This window comes from Calliopsis andreniformis, chromosome 7 (genome assembly GCF_051401765.1).
Source record: "Calliopsis andreniformis isolate RMS-2024a chromosome 7, iyCalAndr_principal, whole genome shotgun sequence".
NCBI classification, from domain to species: domain Eukaryota; kingdom Metazoa; phylum Arthropoda; class Insecta; order Hymenoptera; family Andrenidae; genus Calliopsis; species Calliopsis andreniformis.
In genome coordinates, this window is record NC_135068.1 from 11,586,169 (window position 1) to 11,608,981 (window position 22,813).

Here is a 22,813-nt window from a genome sequence, read left to right on the forward strand (position 1 = left end):
ATCTGAATCGCAAATTGCAAGAACACAACTTCACTATGAATTAAGTTCTTCAAATATGAACGTATAGAATCACATTAACAAAATAATTTCATTAAAAATGTTTTAAAAAAATAAAAAATCAAACCTTATACACAGGAATGGAGAGAATTGTAATATAATAAACTTTTCACTTCTGATTCAAAGCCTATCACTTTCAAAAACACGTCCTTCACCTCTGTTTGCACTCACATTTCTAATGAACAGGTAGAAAGGAAAAGCAGGTATTAAATCTTGAGGTACTGCTAGCACCATCTGGCGGAGAATTTTGAAACTAAAACTACTGTGCGCTTTCAAACATGGCGCTGCCCTTGGTTCAGTATTATTAGTTAACCTTCCTTAATTTCATTCCACTACTTTGACTCCCAAATGTCCTACGTAATGATAATGTCATTAACATTTCATAGAATAGAATAAAACGTAATTCTTTTGAGTAAAATGATCGAAACGTACCAAAATTTATAGTAGAAAATAACGTGAAAATAAGCATAGGTGTAAATAATTAAATAACAAATAAAATATTAGTTTAGAAAAATGTCTATCCTAAGAACAGTGTTATTTAAGCATCACTTTAGTCCAAGGTACTGTTTACATTTGCCAGCAAGTTGCTTGGAGCTTTGGATTTGGCTTTCGAGATTGCTAAAAATGAACTTGCGCATTCAGTTATGAAAAATAAAGGGTTTCTGTTGTAGGGACACTCTATTAACAACTATATTGAAGCAAAGAAGTAGGTCCTCCAATATAGTAAAAAAGCAATTTAGTTCTAATGTTAAAGAATGCATTACTGAGAGCAATACCAAGCTGAGAACTCTTCCTTCTATTTTAAAGTTTGGTTTCGGAGGCCTAGGAATTGTAACTACATGTATATTAAAATCACGTAGCTCTGTTGTGGAATGCAAAGCTATTCAGGTTCAGAAAGATAAGGATGATGCTAAAGAGATAGACTTTAAATGGAGAAAATTTTTAGAGTATTTATATCCATATGTATGGCAATTATTACTAGCTTTATCAGTAAGTAGATACCTGCATTAATATGTGCTTATTTTATAATATTGAACTATATATAATCTGAGTTTCTTTGGAATTTTTAGAGTGCCCTGGCTGTTGCTGTATTAAACATTTGGATACCACAGTATGTGGGCAATGTAATCAATGTTTTAACAAAAGTCTGCCAAAATACAGCAGATGACACAATGAGAAATGTGCTTTCACAGCTTACAGAGCCTGCCTTTGCATTGGCACGTATGTATATTGCACAAGTATGTAACTACTAGCTTGATTAATGATCATTAAACTGCATGATTCTGAAAAATTTTAGCAAATTTTGTTCCCAGGCATTTTTCACATTCGTGTACATCTACACACTTTCCCAAGTGGGAGAGAGGGTGGCAATGAATTTGAGACAGGATTTGTTTAAATCAATCATTATGCAAGATATCACATTTTTTGATAAGAATCGTAGTGGTGAAATAGTAAGCAGACTGACCAGTGATATTCAGGATTTCAAGAGCACGTTTAAAACATGCATATCTCAAGGCTTGAGAAGCACTACACAAATTGCTGGATGTGTGGTGTCTGTAATGCTGATATCACCAGAACTGACTGCTGCTATGGCAGTATCTGTGCCCACAATCATTTTCATTGGCACACTGCTTGGAAGAAGTTTGAGAAAACTGTCGGCAGAAGCACAAAGTCAGATGGCCAAGTCTACTGCAGTTTCTGAGGAAGCTATACAAAACATCAGAACAGTACATAATAGAACAAATGATAATAATACAAAATTTCTTTGGCATGTAAAAATATCTGAAATTGCGCTTTATTTTTATATAGGTGAAGGCTTTTGCAGCAGAAGATAAAGAAATAGAAATGTACTCTAAAGAAGTTGAATTAGGTTCTAGGTTATACGAAAAGCTAGGTTTTGGGATTGGTTTGTTCCAAGGAGGAACAAACCTATTCTTGAATGGTATTCTACTCTGTACCTTATACTTCGGTGGACACCTAATGTCCACTGGTCAATTGTCTGCAGGAGACTTAATGGCGTTTTTAATGGCTACACAGACTGTACAAAGATCTCTGTCTCAGCTATCACTATTATTTGGCACTTATGTCAGAGGTATTAGCGCTGGCGCTAGAGTGTTCGAGGTATACACAAAATTCTATGAATTAGTATAGCTACTATAAATTGTGCCTTACTCTGTAAATTCATTTCAATAGTATTTGGACATGCCACCCTCTCCAATGATGGTAAATGGGGAAATTATTAGAGACCAGTCTCCAGCAGGAAATATAGTATTTAAGAACGTGAAATTTAGTTACCCTACCAGGCCAGATCATGTTATTCTAAAGAACTTTAATTTGCACATTCCTGCTGGGAAAACAGTAGCTATTGTTGGCTCAAGCGGCAATGGTAAATCTACGATAGCTGCCTTATTAGAAAGGTAATTCTGTGGTTAAGTATTTTTTTTAGACATTGAGAACATTTCTACAATGCTAAATATCCCAGATTTTATGATGTGGATGAGGGATCCATTGCGATCGATGGTAAAGATCTGAGATCACTCAACGCTGGCTACCTTCGAGGTAATGTTTTGGGATACATAGACCAAGAGCCCATTTTATTTGCTACTAGTATCATGGAAAATATAAGATATGGAAAACAGGACGCTTCAGACGAAGACGTGAGGACTATTCTCTTACAAATGATAAAACATGTGTACCAGGAATTTTCTAACATTTGTTCATTAATATACTAGGTTATTGAAGCTGCAAAGGAAGCAAATGCCCACGAATTTATCACGAAATTTCCAAAATCATACGAAACGCAAGTAGGCGAAAGGGGAACCCAACTTTCTGGAGGACAGAAACAACGAATTGCTATTGCTAGAGCGCTGCTCAAAAGACCATCTATTTTAATTTTGGATGAAGCTACAAGGTAAAATAATATATTCTATATTCTATTCTTTGAGAGTCTCGAAATATTTCTTATAATCGAATACGATTTATAGTGCACTGGATTACGAAAGTGAAAGAATTGTTCAAAAAGCGCTGGAAGGAGCCACGCGAGGTAGAACAGTTTTGGTAATCGCTCATAGATTGAGCACGGTCAAGGCAGCTGACATCATCGTTGTGTTGCAGCGAGGAGTCATCGCGGAGGTGGATATCTAAATGCAATTTTTAATAGAACTTTTTGCAAACATTTTTATAACTCATGTTGTACTTTCAGATGGGAACTCACACAGAATTAATAAAAAAGAAGGGTGTATATTACACCTTAGTGAATGAACAAGATAAAGAAAGTACATAATAATAGTGAAATTTAGATATAAATTATTAACTACATCATGACAATGACCTGACTATACAAGATATTCCTAAATGCGTGTTAGACTACCTCAAACTCAACAAAATGTACATGTACAAATATATAGATATTTATAATACTCTTTACATTACCAATTTCCTATATCTCTTATTATACACTTCCTATACGACTCTTCTCTTGGAATAAATTACAAAAACTGATTTTATTTGTGAGTTCTATGAGCGAATTTGAGCATATCTGCGTAAAATCTTTTGCATACGGTGCTCGAGAGTTTCTGTGATATTTAATAATGCTGAGGTAAAAGGAGATACAACATGCCGTGATAACGTCCTCCTTGGTTGTTTCTTTTTTAAGACACGTTTGTTATGCTTTGATAAAGTGTCCAGGTTTTTGTCTGTCAGAGATGGCACAGATGACATTGATTCCCCGGACAAATTTATTAGGAGGTTCCTACACTTCGCGAACAATTCAGAATTAATATTTTCTTGAATATTGACACTTGCACCCTGTTGTTCATTTGTGATTACTCCTACGTTACTCGGTCCTAGTTGCACTGGAAATGGTATTTCATTACCAGGTGCTACTGAAATAATATTAGGTAGACCTCCTCCTGACTCACTAGCACTTGGAAATCCTGGAATTATTCCTCCAATAGTGGTTGGCTCTAGTGGGATTTCTGTGGTTCCTACTTCAATTGGTAGTGGTATTTCTTCACCAGGAGTTCCTGAGATAATACTAGGTAGCCCTCCCTCCGTTTCACTTGCACCTGGCAGTCCTGGAATTATTTCTCCAACAGTAGATGTCCCCAGAGTGATCTCAGTCGTTCCCACTTCACCTGGTACTGTTATTTCTTCACCAGGAGGTCCTGGAATAATACCAGGAAGCTCTCCCCCATTTTCACTTGCACCTGGCAGTCCTGGAATTATTTCTCCAAGAGTAGATGTTCCCAGAGTGATTTCAGTCGTTCCCACTCCTCCTGGTAATGTTATACCTTCACCAGGAGCTCCTGGGATAATACTAGGAAGCCCTCCCCCCGTTTCACTTGAACCTGGCAGTCCTGGAATTATTTCTCCAACAGTAGATGTTCCCAGAGTGATCTCAGTCGTTCCCACGTCACTTGGTACTGTTATTTCTTCACCAGGAGCACCTGGAATAATACTAGGGAGCTCTCCCCCTGTTTCACTTGAACCTGGCAGTTCTGGAATTATTTCTCCAACAGTAGATGTTCCCAGAGTGATCTCAGTCGTTCCCACTTCACCTGGTAATGTTATACCTTCACCAGGAGCTCCTGGGATAATACTAGGAAGCCCTCCCCCCGTGTCACTTGAACCTGGCAGTCCTGGAATTATTTCTCCAACAGTAGATGTTCCCAGAGTGATCTCAGTCGTTCCCACGTCACCTGGTACTGTTATTTCTTCACCAGGAGCTCCTGGAATAATACTAGGAAGCTCTCCCCCTGTTTCACTTGAACCTGGCAGTCCTGGAATTATTTCTCCAACAGTAGATGTTCCCAGAGTGATCTCAGTCGTTCCCACTTCACCTGGTAATGTTATACCTTCACCAGGAGCTCCTGGGATAATACTAGGAAGCTCTCCCCCCGTTTCACTTGCACCTGGCAGTCCTGGAATTATTTCTCCAACAGTAGATGTTCCCAGAGTGATCTCAGTCGTTCCCACTTCACCTGGTAATGTTATACCTTCACCAGGAGCTCCTGCGATAATACTAGGAAGCCCTCCCCCCGTGTCACTTGAACCTGGCAGTCCTGGAATTATTTCTCCAACAGTAGATGTTCCCAGAGTGATCTCAGTCGTTCCCACGTCACCTGGTACTGTTATTTCTTCACCAGGAGCTCCTGGAATAATACTAGGAAGCTCTCCCCCTGTTTCACTTGAACCTGGCAGTCCTGGAATTATTTCTCCAACAGTAGATGTTCCCAGAGTGATCTCAGTCGTTCCCACTTCACCTGGTAATGTTATACCTTCACCAGGAGCTCCTGGGATAATACTAGGAAGCTCTCCCCCCGTTTCACTTGCACCTGGCAGTCCTGGAATTATTTCTCCAACAGTAGATGTTCCCAGAGTGATCTCAGTCGTTCCCACTTCACCTGGTAATGTTATACCTTCACCAGGAGCTCCTGGGATAATACTAGGAAGCCCTCCCCCCGTGTCACTTGAACCTGGCAGTCCTGGAATTATTTCTCCAACAGTAGATGTTCCCAGAGTGATCTCAGTCGTTCCCACGTCACCTGGTACTGTTATTTCTTCACCAGGAGCTCCTGGAATAATACTAGGAAGCTCTCCCCCTGTTTCACTTGAACCTGGCAGTCCTGGAATTATTTCTCCAACAGTAGATGTTCCCAGAGTGATCTCAGTCGTTCCCACTTCACCTGGTACTGTTATTTCTTCACCAGGAGCACCTGGAATAATACTAGGGAGCTCTCCCCCTGTTTCACTTGAACCTGGCAGTCCTGGAATTATTTCTCTAACAGTAGATGTTCCCAGAGTGATCTCAGTCGTTCCCACTTCACCTGGTAGTGTTATTTCTTCACCAGGAGCTCCTGGGATAATACTAGGAAGCTCTCCCCCTGTTTCACTTGAACCTGGCAATCCTGGAATTATTTCTCCAACAGTAGATGTTCCCAGAGTGATCTCAGTCGTTCCCACTTCACCTGGTAATGTTATATCTTCACCAGGAGCTCCTGGGATAATACTAGGAAGCTCTCCCCCCGTTTCACTTGCACCTGGCAGTCCTGGAATTATTTCTCCCAGAGTAGATGTTCCCAGAGTGATCTCAGTCGTTCCCACTTCACCTGGTAATGTTGTATCTTCACCAGGAGCTCCTGGGATAATACTAGGAAGCTCTCCCCCCGTTTCACTTGCACCTGGCAGTCCTGGAATTATTTCTCCAACAGTAGATGTTCCCAGAGTGATCTCAGTCGTTCCCACTTCACCTGGTAGTGTTATTTCTTCACCAGGAGCTGCTGGGACAATAGTAGGGAGTTCTCCTCCTGTTTCACCTGTACCTGGCAGTTCTGGAATTATTTCTCCCATTGTAGTTGCCTGTAATGGTAGCTCTGTTGTACTTATGTCTCCACTGTTAAATGTCGTGTCACAAAACGGTGACTTATTCTTGTCATTTATCGTAAACGGTTCCAAGCAAATAAATGTTGTATTAGTGTGTACAGTTTCGATATGAATAATCCCAGCACTTGATTCTCTGGTGTCTTCTGTAGTTTCTACAGAAGAATCAATCTCTTCCAACTGAGGTACACAAGGCTGCAAGGATGAATGGACTTCCCTGTTTGTACATGTAGTTGAAGGGATGCACAATTCCATCATTGGATTATAGATCATGTTGTTTGGACACTTGAAGATATTTTGAATCATATGATGCCCATTGATTTCACAAGTGTAAAACAGGGTGCAATCTCTGGGCACAGGAAATGATCCTAGCTTCTGGCATGGTGGAATCAATATGGAATCCAATATTTCTTGATGTTGATGATTAGGTTTGAGAATTGGATTGAGCTTATTTACAATGATACATTTCTGTAAAGGATTCACAAAATGCTGGCCATGTGCACATTTAGCTAGTATTATTTTATTCCTCTGGCAAATGTAGTAATATCTGGGATTAGTGCAGTGAGGTTTCAAGATGTTTGTGCCACATGATCTGGTAGTATCTACATATAATGCTTTACCACCACCTGGTACATCTACACAATATCCCAATTGTTCATCAAAGTACTGATGGATCGTACATAATGGCGCCCGAAATTCTAAATCTCTTGGAGATCTGTGTTTTTCCACATCTGAATTTGTTTTATTAACATCCTGTGGATAAATCAGTCTCTTTTTATGTGTAGGCCTCAAATTTTAGAATATGAATACACTGCTCAAGATAATGAATGAATATTTAAGAATAAGGCAAATAGACTTATTGAAAATTTATTTTGAGTAGTGCATAAACTATATTTAGAATTAGCAAATAATATGTCTGGAAGCTCTAATTTTTAATGGAAACATAGTATGAGACTTACAACTGTTTTTTTCACTGGTTGACTAATTGCAATTAGTATTGTATATTGAAGTAACAGAAGTGGAATCAATTTCTTCATATTCCTTTTTTATATTAGATAATTACTAAGCACTGCAACATTAACTACACTTATTTTCGTCGTGTCCGAAAGTTTTATGGTGTTCATGCTACCGAATACCGTCGCTTTTATATCAAAGACGTGCTCGATAATTGCTCACGCGTGATAAATACAAAAATTGTCTCATAAACACAGCAAGATTAACGTCACTTCGTGTGTACCTTTAAATTACGAGTGTGTGTAAAGAATCTAATAATTTCAATGCCCATTAATTAATAAAGTTTAAATATCGATCTTTCAATTACGAGTTGTATGTAATCAATTGCAACAAAATACGTGGGCGAGCACGTATGCGATAAAGGAATTGCGGATTCAGGGATAAACCTGGAGTAAGAATTAATATAAGGAGATACAGAAATATGAATCACACTTTCTCTGTGCAGCTTAGAGGGAAGTAGGACAAGGAGAAGGAAAACCCTTCCAATAAAAACAAATATTTATTACACGACTATGGTGGCAATAGGTAATAAGTCAGTAACAAATCTTTTTTTATATGTACAATGTTTCGTTGAATTACATATCTACAAGATGATCCTTTTGTTTGCTCATTAAAATAGCATACACAGTAATTTACTTCCAGGTATATTGAAATAGGACTCGATTCTAGGATTGCATATCGTTGCTCGTGATGAAAGCAAGGGGGCTGTACAATTTTTAGAATAATTATCATTTATCTTGCATTTAAAACTCTTTCAACAATCATACTGTGGCACTCTGTATGTAAAGTTATTACTTGTTACGATATGAATCCCTGCACCATAATATGGTATTACATAGTGTGAACCGTCTGCAGGTCCTACAATTTGTGTTGCTATAAGTATTACATCAGCGAACTGACCAAGAAAGAGGAATCCTAAAGTACTCAGCTTAAGCAAACCTAAGGCTGGGTACCCTAGATAAAATCTATCTGCTCCAAACATGCCAAGAAATATGGAGAGTAACAATGCTGTTTTAAAGGAATATCCATTTCTGTGAAAAAAAAAAAGAGAAGAATATAAGAGTAAATTTTATTTAGCATACTGCCTCATATATTTAACACATTATGGACAATATATATTTTCTCTGAATATTATTTTCTCAAAGACCAAATATGTGTAAATAGTGAAAGAAGATTATAAGATATATTAGTCTACAATGTGTTAAAGCTTAAGTATAAATACAAAATGATCTTTTATACTTTTCCTATAACTACATCTTCAAAATAAAAACTAGATAAAATTGCAGCTTGACATAACTGTGAAAATTAAAAACTATATTAAATAAAAACTTTTGGAAGATAATTTCCCTTCTATAATGTTTCAGACTCAAGTTAAACAGAAGTTAACTCAGATAAGATACTTACTAAACTCTTGCTAAGATAAGTATATCTATACTTACGTCCATTTACAAGGAATGTCCTTCTTGAACGTATTATTCTTAGTTTCTGTACAAATGAGGCCATCCGCAGCCAGACACAACACTGATAAGAACACAACGATTATATGACTAACATATTCTCATTTCGCAGAGAACTTATCGAAAGGCAAAAAAGAAACTGAAGTCTCTAGGGTTCATTGACGAGCAAAAAAGGAAGAAAGAGCTCTACTAAAGTATCCTCAAATGCAATCTCTCCATTACAGGTTATGTCGAACCCTGCTCTCTTAGAAAAGCAGAATCGAAACAAACGTCAGGCTCCACTCACCCTTGGCTTTATTCTCCTTCGTGCAACCTTTCGGCTGCTGTGTTTTCGGGTCTATGAAATCGTAATCGGGATGAGGGCAGATGTACTGTCCCATTCGTAGGTTACTGCAGTCGATCTCGTATGTGTTGTCCACACCATTGCTCAGCGGTATCAAGAGAACGATAAAGAGAAGCCCGCTAAGGAATCGCATCAGATGAAACATGCCGTTTCATTTTACAATTACTTCGAATACCACACTGTCACTCGATTCACCGTCCCTCGTACTCCCTTCGCAATGTGTGCATGTTTGTTGTCTTTTGAACGCACTGCCATTAAACCTGCCCTCCCACAGCGCCAACTATGAGGCGACTTCCTCAACTACTTTTCGTCTCGTTTGCCGCCAATTCTATTCCCAACGCTCCCATACCCAATTACATAGGAATCATACAGAAATCCTATATAAAAATCTCGAACTAAGTCCCAATTTCAATTTTCAAACAGATTTCTCTAAAATTTCAACCTTTTCCAATTCTTAAAGAGTTTTAAGGACATACCAGAATAGACGAACTCCGCGTTGGGCAGCAAACAGTAGAAGACAGAGACGATCGGCCTGCGTCTATTCCGCGCTCAAAATGGCTTCTTCGTCGTTGAAGAGCACAAGGAAAACCTACAGCTTCGAGGAGCGGGAGATCTTGATAACCTTGATCAACAAATACGAGGATATCGAGGACAAGAAGTCCGATCCTATATCGATGTGTAAGCGGAAATCGGCGTGGTCTCAGCTAGCCAATGAGTACAATTCAATGGTCGGACCCCAAGGGATGCGCTCGGCTGTGCAATTGAGACGCTGCTGGGAGAATATGAAAGCTTGTAAGAGGAACCGCGAGGAGAAGAAACTGAAGTAAGGATAATTACCTTTTTAGAATCCTTGGTGCACAATTATTTTCATCACTTCCCCGCCGAGAGCAATAACGTGCGCGCAGGGCGAAGCGTCCAGGGGGTCTGACGCCACTGAGTCGCTTCCTGCGCAGGAGGGTTCAAATCCTATGGCGCCGCCCAAGGCGCGCGGGATTTGAATTTGAAATGCTTGTGACGCTATGTGGAAACGTTTAAATCTTCTAACTACTATTACTATTTTTTGTGTGCTTATTGTGGGAGGCTATGGGACACTTTTTGGTATATTAAATTAAGAGAATACTCAATTTTTGCACAGTAGAATTTGGGAGCTTCTATAATTCTAGATCTTCGAAATTCTTATCTTTTTTTCTTTTAATTATACAGTGAAAGTTATTGAATTTTTGGTGCCCCTGTAGAAATATTTCAAAGAGCTTCTGCCAGTTCTCCAAGGGCCATTCACGCTCAAAAGTCTGGGAAAATAGAAATCCTATCCCTGAGGTTCCCATGTCTGGCACAGTAGGATTACCACCCAATGTCGTGTTCGAGCCAAAGGAATCGGAACCCTTTACCTTGCAAAGTGTTTGCACGATGAAACCCTCCAAGCAAGCTTTGAAAGAGGAAAATAGCTGTAAAAACTCAGGTTACATATTTTTTCCTTTATTTATGAGAGAGGGAAAGGTCGAAGTAATTTTTATCTACTAGAGGACCTACTTTTATCTCTATCTAAGAACAAAAATCTTTAAAGTTCTAGGTCTGGGTTAGGTCTTTTTATCTAAAAATATTTGTTTCTTAGGAATCCTGTATTTTTGACTTTAAGACTGAAGTCTTTGGTACGAATTCTGCACGCCTTATTTGCACTAATTAAGAGACAAAATATTATTGATTTTTCCGCGTGACACAATTACTTTAGCATCAAGTTTCGTAATATCAGCTCGGGCCAGACAGTATCTGCGCTCCAAAATGCAGCGTATGTCACGTTCTCGTTTCGCGAGCGTTATCGCGGTCGTTCCTATCAAGGTGTGTGCATCGCGAAGGAAATAATATCTCAGTTTACATCGTCAGCTCGATTCGACGAAGCAACAAACCTTTCCTTCCCAATTTCAATTAAATATCCAACACTCTCTGCTAATTAAACGAAAAACAGATAATCTCTGAAAGCCCTCTTTCATTAATTCAGACTCGATCAGTGGCCACAAGCTGGACTCGAATCTGATCTCTCGTGGACCTATGAGCGAGTGCTTCGAGAAGTCTAGCAGGAGCTTGGACTACTCTGCAGTGGACTTGGACAAAGAGAACACGCCTGAGGGGAGTCGTCTGCTTTTCAAGTCGAACACGCAAACCTTCGCCTCTCCGATCGTTCATGAACAGCCGCGTAAAACGAGGAAGTCCCTTCACAGAGAAGAGGAACTGCACGTGCTGGCCCTCTCTGAAGCCCAGATGAAGGTCGATATCGCAGCTATGCTGAAGGAGGAGGCAAGGATTAAATTGGAGGAGGCACACTATCGCAAGGAGGAAGCCAGACTCAGGATGCTCCTCTTTACGTACAAGCTGGATAGGATGAAGGGGGATTGAGTCTTTTATAAATAGAAAATGTTCTCGTTGATCGCGATACTGAAAATAAAAGGGGATTAGTTTCTGTCCTGGACTATATTTCTTTCTTTCTAGCTACAACTTGGAACGTACTTAATAGTAATAAATAAAGATCTGTAAAGATAGTTACTTAAGCTTTAAACGCAGTTTTCTGATTTTAGTTGAGGATTTTTTTTTAACATCGACTTCTTTTTAGCCTTCGAGATAATTTCTCAAAATGGTTTTTAGTGACATGGCAGTCAGAGCTGGCAGTGGTTCGTAAACTTGACTAGCTGTGTTAACTACAATCTTTGAGGGAACGAGAATATTAAAGCTAGTTTAGGTATTGAAGTCATCACTGAGATCGCTAGCCAAAAAATGGATATTAAAAATTTAAGTACTTCGATCAAACGTCGATGTTTCTATCCTTAATCATTTACAAGTTTCTAAGATAATCAGGACGGCTAAGCATTTCGTTTCACTTCATTCGAACAATACCAACAGCACCGCTAAGATTCAAGCTTTGCTCATACTTTTTACATTAAATGGAAGTTGTCGTTGAGTGCAGGCTTCGGGGACGAGCAACGAGCGACCTCGAAGAGCGATGGATCGGTATAAATCGGCTCGCTTGGGTCGAAGCCCGATCTTCTGTTGGAGGACAATCCAACAGCCCCCTCCAGAGCTGTGGATGAGCTAACGCGCTGGGTGATCACGTTGCTCATCGATCTGGAGATCGATCTGCGAGTTAATAAGAAACTTGTTAACTCTAGATCTATACTGAACTGTGCTCCTCTCTATTTAGCGCTTTTCTAGCCTCAGTTCCTCAATTTTTTCTTCTAGATGCTAGACTCTAGGAACTCCAGAGGCTCTAGGAGTTCTAGGGACTCTAGGGGCTTTAGAGACTCTGGAGATTTTAAAGACTCTAGGGACTTTAAAGACTTTAAAGACTCTAGGGACCCTAGAATATTCAAGGGCCTAGAATATTAATTTAAATTTTGAGTAAAAATCAAAAATAAGTTACGTACGTAGACTGAAAGGGCTTCTGAAGGCCCGCTCGCAGGAAGGAGAAATTATTTGCTCGACTGCTGTAAGCCTCATCCGAGTGGCTGCTGCGATTGCAGGCCTTATCAACTCTGCGATTCTTGGTGATTACCGAGTAAGCATATTTCCTGAAACAATTTATGTAAACCGTTTCAGTTTCCCAGATAAGTCCAAACCCAGCAATCTATACCTGTAAATTAGCATAGATAAGAGAACCACAGAGGCTAAGAGCACCACTAACACCGCCACCGCTGTCACTAGCCCATAGTATTCATTGGGAGTTATGCAAACGTTCTCCATAATGGTGGTCTGCCTTTCCACCATCGTTTCTTCGTCGATGTCCATCCTGGAGTCCAGGACCTGAAACAAAATCAAGATAATAGTTAGCTTGAGAATTTGTATCTCTTCTCTTTTATAGTGTCTTCTATTTTGCTCTCTGGTACCTCTATCATCTCTCTAACATGCTCTTCTTCTTCTTCCTCTTCTTCTTCGTTATTGTTTTCAGTGACAGTAGAATTTGACGTGGAAGTGGTTTCGTTTGCAGCATTCTCACTGACTGTATTCACTACAGTTTCCTCAGCCACTGTGTCGTTCAGAGACACGTCCCTTCGCTTTCTTCCAAAAGAAGGCTCGCTTCTTCCAGCGCCGCCTGAGCAATAAGCTGGCTGACAGCCGTCCCGACAGGTTCTCACTGTCGCCTCGAAGACCAGGAAATTCGATTCGGGAATTTTGAAGGCGTTGAAACGAGCTTCCAGGCTGTCTCCTTCCCTCAGGCGATCCAGCCCAGGGAAAACGTAGTTGTCTACTGGGCAACTGTAAAAGAAGATGATATTAAGAGGGATCTTAATCATGATTAGTGGCTTTGATCAGATTAGACTTCGCCCAAATGAAATTTCACGTTTACCCATATGTATCTATGAGCTGGACACTTCTTCCAGAGTAAGGGTCCCTGGCAATGACGTTGGTAGCGAAGATATCGGTCACGTAATTATACCTATAAGGAATATTAATATTGATATTGATTAGGGTCACAAAATTCCTGAAACTGGCAATACTGGTTTACATACCCATCCTGTGCCTCCAGCCTGAATGTGAGGGGGTCACCAACAGCGATGGTCGTGGTGGGTCTGCCTTGATACAAGATTAGCAAACGCACTCTGGAGCTCAGAGTATTTTCCGCTGGGAGGTACTCAATGGGAATCGGAGACCCTGATCTACACAGAGCATAAACGTGGACTCCATTAGAGAAATTGAACCCGAATCTTGCTGAACCATCTACTAAAAAATATTAGAGACTAATAGCATGTTCCAATTTCTAAGATTCAAACTTCTGTCCCAATTATTTTAAAGTGAGTGAATCGTGTGTGCTTGCACCAAGGCTCCAAGTGGATTGCAACTCATTCTGCATTCCATATCTCATTCGCTATTTATCATCGAGAAGGCCAGGTGCAAGGCACGGTCTCTCAATCGATATGACCTGGCATACCCGGCACCGATGTAGCCGGAAGTGACGACAGCTTCGCCAGGGCCTCGAAACAGGCAGGTCAGGTTGAAACGCTTGTCCCTCCCTGTCTGCACGTAGTCTGAGAACTGCACCACAACGATGTTGGTCATAGTGTCGCCATACTGCAATTTTATGGACATTTAAATTTCATGGCGTCGTGGAATACCTGAAGAATGAGTCAGAGGGAATGGAACAGGCGCTTACTCTTTGAGTACCACACTCAGGGTAACCCTGGGGACCGCTGATGCGAAGGACATTCACTGTGCCGCCGTTCCCTCTGAAGAAGCAGCGATCATAGTACCCATAAGTGTAAATCCTGCCAATGAATCCCTCAGGTGTCCTCAGGGTAAACTCCATGCCGTCTTCGCTACAGACTTGACTCACTAAAAGGACCAGACTCTCATCAGATGCACCCAGAACTAGACTGCACTTCATTTCTACTTTCAAGATACCAATTGCTGAGTAAGTGAAAAAAAAAAAATTTAGTGGGAGGAAGAGATTTATTTCTCCACATGACAATGTTCAAATCTGTACAATACTTCAGGAAGTTATCGAGATCTCAGTGCTGACTAATAAATCCTCCACTTGGTCCGCGGTGCTGGTCCCCAAGGTTGCCTACGAGGCTTACCGTCCAGACACTCCGCGTCCGCCCCCTGTCTGCCATTGTTCCTCTCGTAGAAGTCGTAGTCCGAGCCAGAGTCATAGTACACAGGGTTGCCCATGTCCATGTCCCTGGAGTCGCGGTCGCTGAGCTCGCAGTTGTCCCTCTCGGCGCCATAGGGAGCAGCGTAGGGTCGATAGTTAAATGACCTGCAGACGAAGTCCCTGGCGTCTGCACACTCCCTCTCACACTGTGTCAGGGAGGAGGCAGTGGTGTACCGCCTGACGAAGGGCTTCCTGACCCTAGTGTGGGGCCCAACTTGGCGGAAATTGTCCTGCTCGTCACATCTGGACACTAGAGGTGGTCGCCCGATGATGGGCCCTCCACTGGTCCCAAAGGGCCTGGAGTTGTAGATGCCACCTTCGCCTATGTAGCCCCCACCAATGATCCCACCATCGTTGCTGTACCCTCCGAAGCCTAGGGGCCGAGTGGGGCCTCCTACGTTGTAGTGGGTCCGATCTGGGTGGGCCTGATGCCCGAAAACGTCGTCCAGAGGATAGTTGGGGGAATAACCGCCGGATGGAGGGGGAAACCTGGAGGCAGAGAGGGTTTTGATTGGCGAAGTGGTGGGGTCATTCGAGGGCCTCAATAATGGGACCCCCCACCACTAGTTTTTATGTCTCCAAGCTTCCAGATCACTCGAGAGGCTTAATTCAGATTTCTCTACCACTAGCTTTCAGGTTTCTATATCCCTAAATTCCCAGATTCCAAAAGGGCCTGATTAGTAGGCCCTCCCACGACTAATTTTCAGATTTAAATGTCCTCAAATTCTCAGCTCTTCAAATTCTTAAATATTCAAGTCATTAGTTCCCAAATCTTCAAAGTCTGCAAATTTCCTGACCCCCAATTCTTGGAAACCTTGTATCTGAGCCACGAGTGACCTCGCCTTGGTCCAAGGGTCAACGAAACAGCGAAGTATTCTATTCCTTCTACTCCCCATTCACTGCTCTAATGAAACTCGCTTAATCTTCTCAGAAAAGCGAACAATAGCCCTCTTACCGACTAGGATAAAGGTCCTTCTCAGGATATCTCTCGCTGATAGGGTATCGATCAACATGAGGCCTGGCGCCACCGATTCCTGAAGGGTAGCGATCCAGGGGGTCCTCAGGGATGGGGTATCGGTCGATGGCGTTGGGGTACCGATCAGTGTCACTAGGATAGCGGCCAGGAGCTATGGGATATCGGTTGCCGAGGCCAGTAGGGTATCGTCCATTCGTAGGGTATCTGTCTACGACGTCAGGGATCGGGTATCGATCGACAGGGACTGGGCGACGATCGCCACCTCTGATTGGGAATCGATCTGGGAGGGGAAACCTGTCTGGAGATGGATAACGATCTCCTATTGGGTAACGTTCCCCACTAGGATAACGATCCCCACTAGGATAACGATCTCCACTAGGGTAACGATCTCCACTAGGGTAACGATCCCCACTAGGGTAACGATCCCCAATAGGGTAGCGATCCAGAGGCTCGGGCAAGTTGTCCCCTGCTCCTATTGGGTACTGACTGTTTATGGGGTATCTGTCTGGGTATCTGTCTCCTGGATAACGATCTGGGTGACGGTCTGGGTACTTGTCTGGGTACTTGTCTGGATACTTGTCTGGGTAACGATCTGGGTATTTGTCTGGGTATTTGTCTGGGTGACGATCTGGGTAGCGATCTGGGTATCTGTCCCCTGGGTATCGATCTGGGTATCTGTCCCCTGGGTATCGGTCTGGGTATCTGTCTCCTGGGTAGCGATCTGGGTATCTGTCCCCTGGGTAGCGATCTGGGTAGCGATCTGGCTTGGCACTGCTGCTGTGCCCTTTATCATACTCTTCTGGATACCCTGTTCGCGACATGCAATTTATTTTGTCAGTGTCAAAATTGGATACCTGCTAACTAGACTAATTAATAATGAACCAACCAGGTCTTCCCAGAGAAGGGCGACCAAAGTTCGTGTCCTGGCCCACTGTGTCTGGCCTGGTGTACCCTGGGCTGTCTCGATCGCCATCTAAGTATTGATCTATTCAATATTCAATTGGATCTTACTGTTGCCTAAGATTCAAAGCATTCCCTTCGCATACTTATAGTACGCAGACACTCACGCATGAGGTTCTCGTAGTAATCGTAATCGGCATCGTAGATGATCCTGTGACCATCGCGCTGATTGAATCGACTGAGCCGACAGGTGTGAAAGTGTTCAGAGTAGACAGCACTCCTGCATTGGAAGCTGGTCTGGCGGAGGCACTCGTCGAGGCACTCGCTTAGGCTTCGTCCAGTAATCTCTGAGTGGAACTCTCCGCTCAGGCGCGAGTTCCTGTACCTCTGAAAGGCTGTGTCAGGTCGGCGCCCATCCGAGAAGAGATGGGAGTTCGAGCTGCTGTCTGGGTACTCAGAGCCACGTGCTAGGGGGGGATCTACGCTTCGTAAGTGGGTATTGGTGAAGCCTTGTGAAGCACTGATTGACCCTTTTTCTAGTTTCTATTAATACACTGTACTATATTGGACTCTACTATATTTAGAGGATCATAGAGCTTGAGTCCAACCTGTGGACATGTTCCTAGGTACCCAGAGAACACTTACGATTGTCTAAGCAAACCAAGTCATAGAAATGGTGGCTGGGGCTGCTGCTAATCCCTATGTCATCCTTCTGAGACACTGAGTCCTCCTCTGAAATCACGCACTGCCGTGTCTGCTCGTCGAACTCCACGCTCCGACAGAAGTACTTCTCTGCCCTGAGGCAGAGTGCCTGACACTCGTCCAGGGTCAGGTTCGTGTAGATATCGACTTCAAAGGGACCTCGTAGGCGCTTGTTCTCTTCTTTGACGAAGACTGCTAGCCCGTCACAGCGCCTCTCCGCTGGAAGGTTCAAATCCAGTGTCAGCAGCCAAGCAGTAGCTAAAATTCTAATCTAAAGTTGGAAAAGGGTACCATTGAGACAGGTGTTCTCCAAATAGTCAGAGTTCTGGTCGTCCTCTAATAATTCAGGGTGGGTCCTTCTGGTGAAACGACTTAGGGCGCAGCTTCTGAGGGCTGTGTCGTAGGTGGCGGATCGGCAAATAAAGGTGAACTCATTGAGGCATCTTAAAGATGAGAAAGGTAGGGGATTAAGATGATCATAGGGACTACAATATGTGTAGCAAGTTTCATTCTTGTCTTAGAATTAGTCAGCCATTCAGTGCGAAGTTGATATAAAATTTGGGCCTCTTCCCATTCATTTTGGGCATTATCTCCAGATTTTTGGGACCTATCTCTCAATTTTGGGCCTCACTTTTCAATGTTTGGGCCTTCTCTTTGAATTTTGGGCCTCACTCTCGATTTTTGGGCCTCACCTTCCACTTTTGGACCTACGTACTGAATGACTAAACTATACTCAAATTCAACAATATACCTGTCTTCACAATCGGTTCGATTCGCTGCACTGACTTCCTTGATATCAGTCTGAGGCAGCTTGAGCTTCTTCCTAGGGTGTCTCTCGAAAACGTACCGCCTATTGGGGCATTCTCTTTCTATCCTGTTAGCTTCACAGAAACATACCACTATTAGAATATCCATCTACAACCATCATCGAAGAGATAGAGTTACTGAAAGGTCCAAAGGCCCTTCATATCGAGGCTGCACTCACAACCAAGGCAAACTTCCGTGAAATGGACACTGTTTGGCACCAGCATCAGGATGCCAATACCCTCAGGGGACGCTTGCTCCCTCGTCAAGTAGCAAGTGCTCTCTTCATACTCAGCTGCACCGCTGAAGGAGGCGATTCTGCTGCCAGGTTGGAAGTCGAAGCTAGTGCATGCTCGCACCAGGTTGTTATTGGCTGTCCTATCGCGCAGGCAAAGCTCCTGGCACTTCTCGAAGACTCTGAATGGAGGCGCAGAGTCTCGTACCTGGGTCGAATATTTTTTTTAAATTTCCACAAAGTAATTTCACGAAGCCTAATATTATCTATTCTCTAAGTAAAGAACTGTTTTGTTTAAGCTTCCTAAAATTGTACTAAATAATTTTTCCAAAATGAGCAAGTGCTATACCACATCCTCATCGAATCCTTGAAGCTGCTGGTCCGGAAGTCTCTCATAAACCACGCGACCTAAGCCACCATTGCAAGTAGTTTGACCTGGAAAACGGAATAATCCTTTCGTTATCGTGGAATGTGCTCAGTGGACTTTATTTTTCTCGCGAATGGATTATTATTTCCTCTTCCACCAGCGTAAAAATTAGGTTACTTCCTCTGGGGACGAGTCAGCGTGCTTCTAGAACGCCACGATTTTATCGTCGCGATATTTTCGCGCCATAAGTGGCATGTGGAGTGGTACAATAGTAATTTCGCAAGCGCGAAGTGACATCACTCTCATGACGCGTTTCATCATTAATCTACTTGCTTGTGGCTCTCTCTGGGACGAGCATTCATGAATTTCAAAGCACAAAAGGAATTTTCTAGAGCATACATAATTCACAATGTAACTGACTCTATCAGATCGATAAGAGAACCAGGAAATTCCAAATACTAATTTTTCTGCGCCACAAACACACTTCGAATCGGGGCAGTCCCTGGCGCGAGGGGTGGTGGCCCCTTCGAAACGGCGGGAAATTCAAACTCAAGTACGCAGTATCAGGATATTCAGCTAATTAAACACTTACCATTAACAATCACCTTCAAAGTAGCAAGCACAGAGATTGTCTGCAGTATATCCGACACGTTATTGATCTTCTTCATCTTGCCAAGTTGTCATTCCACCATTACTCGAATTCTAGAATGAAAACACTATCGCGTATTCGATCTGAAAATGGACATCGGTTTCTGAAGTGATTTATCGCTCGACCATGAGCCAGCTACGATCACTGAGGACGCAGGGGACAATAATGCGATGCTTGAAAGTTGGAAACACGGTCCGTTGCCTTCACGGGCGTGTGCTGGTCCTTTTGCCGCGCGCATGGGACGTTCATGCAAACGGACACTGGCGTTAGAGAAAAGGTTCATGGGGGTGCGAGTGTGTGGGGCCGTTCAGGGTGAGCGCGGCTCAGGAATTCCATAAAACCTTGTCTCTCTGCACTTCGAGCTGATTGGAAACCAGAAATTCAAGCAAATTCTCCAAATTTTTAATGAATTATTAATAGTCTGTGAATCTTTATGCATTTATGGGAAATTTCACCATGCAAAAAATACAGAATCCATACAATATTCATATCCATTACAAACCTTTAATTAGATACTATTTTATGGAAACGAGAATTTGCATAAACACCAACAATATTTTTTTTCGTTTTTTTTTCTCCCTTTTATAAAAATTAAAAGTTTCATGGAACCCCAATTTTTATTTTCGATTAAAATTTGTTGTGGCCCCCGTGAGTGCATCTAAAATTGCATTTTAGACAGTACATGTTTTCCTAGTTATTATCATGATCATGATACGAAATTTCATAGTTCGAATAACTGCGTTTCCTGGATAATTATCGAGGAAAACTTATTAATTGGAGCAAAATGTCAATCGTTGTACACATGCCTCGTCATTAATGGCATTCAACAGTGCACGCGTACAGAAGAGAAACGCTGCTTATTAATTACGTTATGGTTTATCGCCTCGGTAATTGCAGTTTGTTCAAAGAGAACGAACGCTTGTACTGTGATTAATGTTATGGTCGATGACAGAAAATTATGGATTACTGTATATTATAATATTACTCTGTTACGGACTGCTGAATTTACATAAATTGCCACTTTGGCCTAGGGAATTAATTAGAGACATTGATTTCTGGGCTAGAGAATAATCTTGACAATTAAATCTATGACTTCATTTATTACTCCACGATTCATTCATCTATTATTTTCATTTAGGGATAAAGGGTATAATTATTGGCCCTTTAAGAAATTACATAGTGTGAACATGCTAATAAAATCATAATTGTAGTGAATTTAGAAACAATGTTCATAAAAATAGCTTTAAGAATCTTTAGTAATTCGAAAAGAATTAAAATTATTCTAAAAGAATGACAGAATTATTTTTTATCTTTCTATTTCTAAAATAGTAGCCAATCACTATTGGTAGGCCAACAACTGTACCCTTTACCCCTATTATCAATTTGTTTTCTTTACATTTACTGCATTTTTGAGGCAAGCTTCTCGTGAATTAATAAATACCTAAAGTTGCTTCATTTTAATTAAAAAATGAATATTACTTCTGCAAAAGTGTTTCTGCAATTTTCGACTATGTTACTTTTTTCTGTCATCCACTTCGAAGTTACAAAGATCGTACGAATTCTACAGGGACACTGTATAACAAGTTCACCAAGTTTTCCGCTTAAAGTTTCGCCCAGAAGTGTCTTCTATACTTCACTATGAAGAATTTTAGAAGCTCGCAATTTCGATGTGACTACACTAACAATGAGAGCTACAAAACAGACCCATCCCGACGCTTCGAATTCGAGATGATAAACTGATAGCATTGTTGCCTGCTGCAAACTAGCGCGGAATTTCTTGCTGCGCGATATTACTGCTAATATTACGTTCCCACGAACAATGACAGATCGCAATTACCGGATGATTTTCCGAGAAGCCATTATTTTAAATTCGAGATGCAGTGTGCAGCGATGGTAACCGGAAGTAGTTTGAATTGGGAACGAAAGATTGTATTTTAAGTCGTGAAAAGTGGTCTGTGGTCCTTGATTTTTTAAGAGTGAATCAGATATCTAAAAATTGTACGTTCTCTTAATAGTATGTTGTTTGGTATTATTTACGAAGAGATATTTAAAAAAATGGGGCTTTAAAAAACACTAGAGATTGCAATTTGATCACAATTTTGACTCTTCTTCCAGAGAAGGCCCTTTCGAAAGGGGCCCAACAGGGCCTCATCTATAATTTGCTAGACCCGAATAACCCTCCTCTCAAGATTAAAATTCTAATATAAAATAAACAAGGCTCGTTGAAATGAATACACAAAAAAATCAGTCTTTCTAGCACTCACCAAAAATGGTCCAACTTTAATCCCCAATATTCCAGCTCAGCAGCCTTCCTAAAGATTCTCCAGGTTCCCCAGCTTCCAGTCGGAAGTGCCCAGAAACTTATCCACGATCTCCCGTGGTCAGCTCTGCCTAGACTACAAGAACAAACTAGAAAGGTAGAAACGGTCCACCGCGAATGGCACCTGTAATCAAACTGGCGCTCAAAATCGGTGCTCACCGTGGAAATATCGCGACACCTGACCACCTGTCCAGAGGGGGGCATAGACATGGATGGAAGGATCGTTTCGATGAATGATTCGCATAGACGAGCCATAGGGGGCAGAGCACAGAGGCGAGATAACGCGGCACAGGCGCGGTGGGATCCCCACGTCCGATTTCTGGCCTTGTGCTCACCGGAAGTGGCTCCATTGTCCAGTTTCCGTGGGGCCATCCGGGAAAACGATCGACGTGCGTGTAAACCTCGGCCCCATGGGTTCTCAGCGACCCTCAGTGGCCATCACTTTCCTCCACATTTGCATAAATTAGAGTCCCTTCAAGGGGGGGCCCAAAATACCAAAAAATGAAGCCCTCGATGGCTTCTTCCCTGTTTCTGCTGATTTTGTTTCGGTAGAAGAGGAAGGTTGGTCGTTTTTCTGGGGAAAATGGAGACCCCCCAGGGACTCGTTTCACCTGATGGTTTGAGAATCGATGCCCCAGACCATCGACGTGTCGGGTCGATTGTGCCGATGGGCGATCGCTCGGTAGCGGAATCATGGATTAGAGACTCCTACCCGAGGTCAACTAGGATGAACGAGCTGGGATGGCCGATGTCACACGCCAGACCAGATTCCTTTTTGTTCTTGGGCTTCAGCTATTTTTAGCTGTTTTTATTTTTATTCTAATTTACTGACCACAAAGGACTGCTGACCATGAATTTCATTGCCATTTCAGCTCCTCGTCGAAGCACTTTGGATCCTCTAGGGACCCTAGCTCTCATTTTGGGTCTCTTCAGTGAGTAGAAATTTTCACTCATTTTCATTCACTTTTTT

At 42.1% G+C, this 22,813-nt stretch overlaps 5 protein-coding genes across 5 annotated transcripts; 2 read left to right on the forward strand and 3 right to left on the reverse strand.

Moving 5' to 3' along the window:
- Positions 1-434: 434 nt before the first annotated feature.
- Positions 435-3,398, forward strand: LOC143181710 (mitochondrial potassium channel ATP-binding subunit). The gene is made up of 10 exons (XM_076382257.1): positions 435-617; positions 729-1,047; positions 1,128-1,295; positions 1,371-1,784; positions 1,867-2,178; positions 2,251-2,474; positions 2,540-2,714; positions 2,790-2,968; positions 3,042-3,189; positions 3,260-3,398. The coding sequence occupies exons 1-10, from the start codon at positions 571-573 to the stop codon at positions 3,338-3,340; spliced, it is 2,067 nt and encodes a 688-aa protein (XP_076238372.1). The 5' UTR covers positions 435-570; the 3' UTR covers positions 3,341-3,398.
- A 172-nt stretch (positions 3,399-3,570) lies between these two features.
- LOC143181421 (uncharacterized) lies at positions 3,571-7,562 on the reverse strand. The gene is made up of 5 exons (XM_076381804.1): positions 7,502-7,562; positions 7,344-7,363; positions 7,249-7,293; positions 3,978-7,191; positions 3,571-3,911 (listed from the first exon to the last, which is right to left on the reverse strand). Exons 1-5 carry the CDS (start codon positions 7,560-7,562, stop codon positions 3,574-3,576), a joined length of 3,678 nt encoding a protein of 1,225 aa, XP_076237919.1. The 3' UTR covers positions 3,571-3,573.
- Positions 7,563-8,206: 644 nt separating this feature from the next.
- On the reverse strand, positions 8,207-9,507 carry Bisc (TM2 domain-containing protein 1 biscotti). The gene is made up of 3 exons (XM_076382273.1): positions 9,196-9,507; positions 8,892-8,973; positions 8,207-8,483 (listed from the first exon to the last, which is right to left on the reverse strand). The coding sequence occupies exons 1-3, from the start codon at positions 9,395-9,397 to the stop codon at positions 8,207-8,209; spliced, it is 561 nt and encodes a 186-aa protein (XP_076238388.1). The 5' UTR covers positions 9,398-9,507.
- A 299-nt stretch (positions 9,508-9,806) lies between these two features.
- LOC143181789 (uncharacterized) lies at positions 9,807-11,643 on the forward strand. The gene is made up of 3 exons (XM_076382396.1): positions 9,807-10,075; positions 10,488-10,711; positions 11,249-11,643. Exons 1-3 carry the CDS (start codon positions 9,807-9,809, stop codon positions 11,641-11,643), a joined length of 888 nt encoding a protein of 295 aa, XP_076238511.1.
- A 113-nt stretch (positions 11,644-11,756) lies between these two features.
- On the reverse strand, positions 11,757-21,897 carry Nompa (no mechanoreceptor potential A). Its single transcript, XM_076382271.1, has 19 exons — positions 21,788-21,897; positions 19,467-19,576; positions 18,857-18,942; positions 18,454-18,715; positions 18,220-18,349; positions 17,760-17,911; positions 17,412-17,687; positions 16,934-17,245; positions 16,753-16,851; positions 15,846-16,674; positions 14,814-15,379; positions 14,390-14,568; positions 14,168-14,307; positions 13,749-13,895; positions 13,586-13,675; positions 13,125-13,494; positions 12,872-13,041; positions 12,666-12,809; positions 11,757-12,378 (listed from the first exon to the last, which is right to left on the reverse strand). The coding sequence occupies exons 2-19, from the start codon at positions 19,540-19,542 to the stop codon at positions 12,177-12,179; spliced, it is 4,230 nt and encodes a 1,409-aa protein (XP_076238386.1). The 5' UTR covers positions 19,543-19,576; positions 21,788-21,897; the 3' UTR covers positions 11,757-12,176.
- Between the last annotated feature and the right edge of the window lie 916 nt (positions 21,898-22,813).

Bases quoted from the DNA above. Each gene is read 5' to 3' on its own strand.
- LOC143181710 (XM_076382257.1), top strand. From the start codon at position 571: ATGTCTATCCTAAGAACAGTGTTATTTAAGCATCACTTTAGTCCAAG. The intron at 618-728 runs GTACTGTTTACA...TTTCTGTTGTAG, and splicing joins AAGCATCACTTTAGTCCAAG to GGACACTCTATTAACAACTA. The intron at 2,715-2,789 runs GTGAGGACTATT...TTAATATACTAG, and splicing joins AGGACGCTTCAGACGAAGAC to GTTATTGAAGCTGCAAAGGA.
- LOC143181421 (XM_076381804.1), bottom strand. From the start codon at position 7,562: ATGAACACCATAAAACTTTCGGACACGACGAAAATAAGTGTAGTTAAT. The intron at 7,192-7,248 runs GTATTCATATTC...ATTTATCCACAG, and splicing joins CATTCATTATCTTGAGCAGT to GATGTTAATAAAACAAATTC. The intron at 3,912-3,977 runs GTGAGTCAGGAG...TACCATTTCCAG, and splicing joins TCCAGGATTTCCAAGTGCTA to TGCAACTAGGACCGAGTAAC.
- Bisc (XM_076382273.1), bottom strand. From the start codon at position 9,397: ATGTTTCATCTGATGCGATTCCTTAGCGGGCTTCTCTTTATCGTTCTC. The intron at 8,974-9,195 runs GTGAGTGGAGCC...TGTTCTTATCAG, and splicing joins GAAGGAGAATAAAGCCAAGG to TGTTGTGTCTGGCTGCGGAT. The intron at 8,484-8,891 runs GTAAGTATAGAT...TTTTTTTCACAG, and splicing joins GACATTCCTTGTAAATGGAC to AAATGGATATTCCTTTAAAA.
- LOC143181789 (XM_076382396.1), top strand. From the start codon at position 9,807: ATGGCTTCTTCGTCGTTGAAGAGCACAAGGAAAACCTACAGCTTCGAG. The intron at 10,076-10,487 runs GTAAGGATAATT...GTGCCCCTGTAG, and splicing joins CGCGAGGAGAAGAAACTGAA to AAATATTTCAAAGAGCTTCT. The intron at 10,712-11,248 runs GTTACATATTTT...TCATTAATTCAG, and splicing joins AAATAGCTGTAAAAACTCAG to ACTCGATCAGTGGCCACAAG.
- Nompa (XM_076382271.1), bottom strand. From the start codon at position 19,542: ATGAAGAAGATCAATAACGTGTCGGATATACTGCAGACAATCTCTGTG. The intron at 18,943-19,466 runs GTAAGTGTTTAA...TCCGTTTTCCAG, and splicing joins TTTGAAGGTGATTGTTAATG to GTCAAACTACTTGCAATGGT. The intron at 13,676-13,748 runs GTATGTAAACCA...TATTCCTTATAG, and splicing joins AGGCTGGAGGCACAGGATGG to GTATAATTACGTGACCGATA.